At 56.4% G+C, this 335-nt stretch overlaps 1 protein-coding gene across 1 annotated transcript in view; it reads right to left on the reverse strand.

Moving 5' to 3' along the window:
• si:ch211-106h11.3 (CCN family member 1) overlaps window positions 1–335 on the reverse strand; it is a 5,729-nt gene continuing 5,394 nt past the window's right edge. Inside the window, exon 3 of the mRNA XM_034894382.1 lies at window positions 1–212. Within this exon, the coding sequence (XP_034750273.1) occupies window positions 16–212 (197 nt within the window). The 3' untranslated portion in view covers window positions 1–15. The remainder of the gene's footprint in view (window positions 213–335) is intronic.

Raw genomic sequence — 335 nt, forward strand, 5'->3', positions numbered from 1 at the left:
TGTAGCCTGAGAATCTTAGCACACATTCCTCACCTTGGCTGGCACAGACATGGAGCTGCAGGGCCGAATGTTGCACAGACGCGTCTCCTTGATCAGCTTACAGCGGGCATTGTCATTGGTAACCCGAGAGGAGACGCCCATCCCACAGCTCCGGGAACACTGGGACCAGGACGTAGTCTGGACCGCACACTGATCCGCCACCTGTTTCCAGGCTGGGAGAGACCAAACGAGAGGACGTGTGAGAGGACAATGGGCGACGTGACATGTGGAGAGTCCAAGAAACGAGGAGCAAAATTGGGGGGGAAAAGTAAAGCTGGAGGGGTAGAGAGAGAGGG

The sequence above is a fragment of the Etheostoma cragini genome, chromosome 15 (assembly GCF_013103735.1).
Source record: "Etheostoma cragini isolate CJK2018 chromosome 15, CSU_Ecrag_1.0, whole genome shotgun sequence".
Lineage (NCBI taxonomy): Eukaryota > Metazoa > Chordata > Actinopteri > Perciformes > Percidae > Etheostoma > Etheostoma cragini.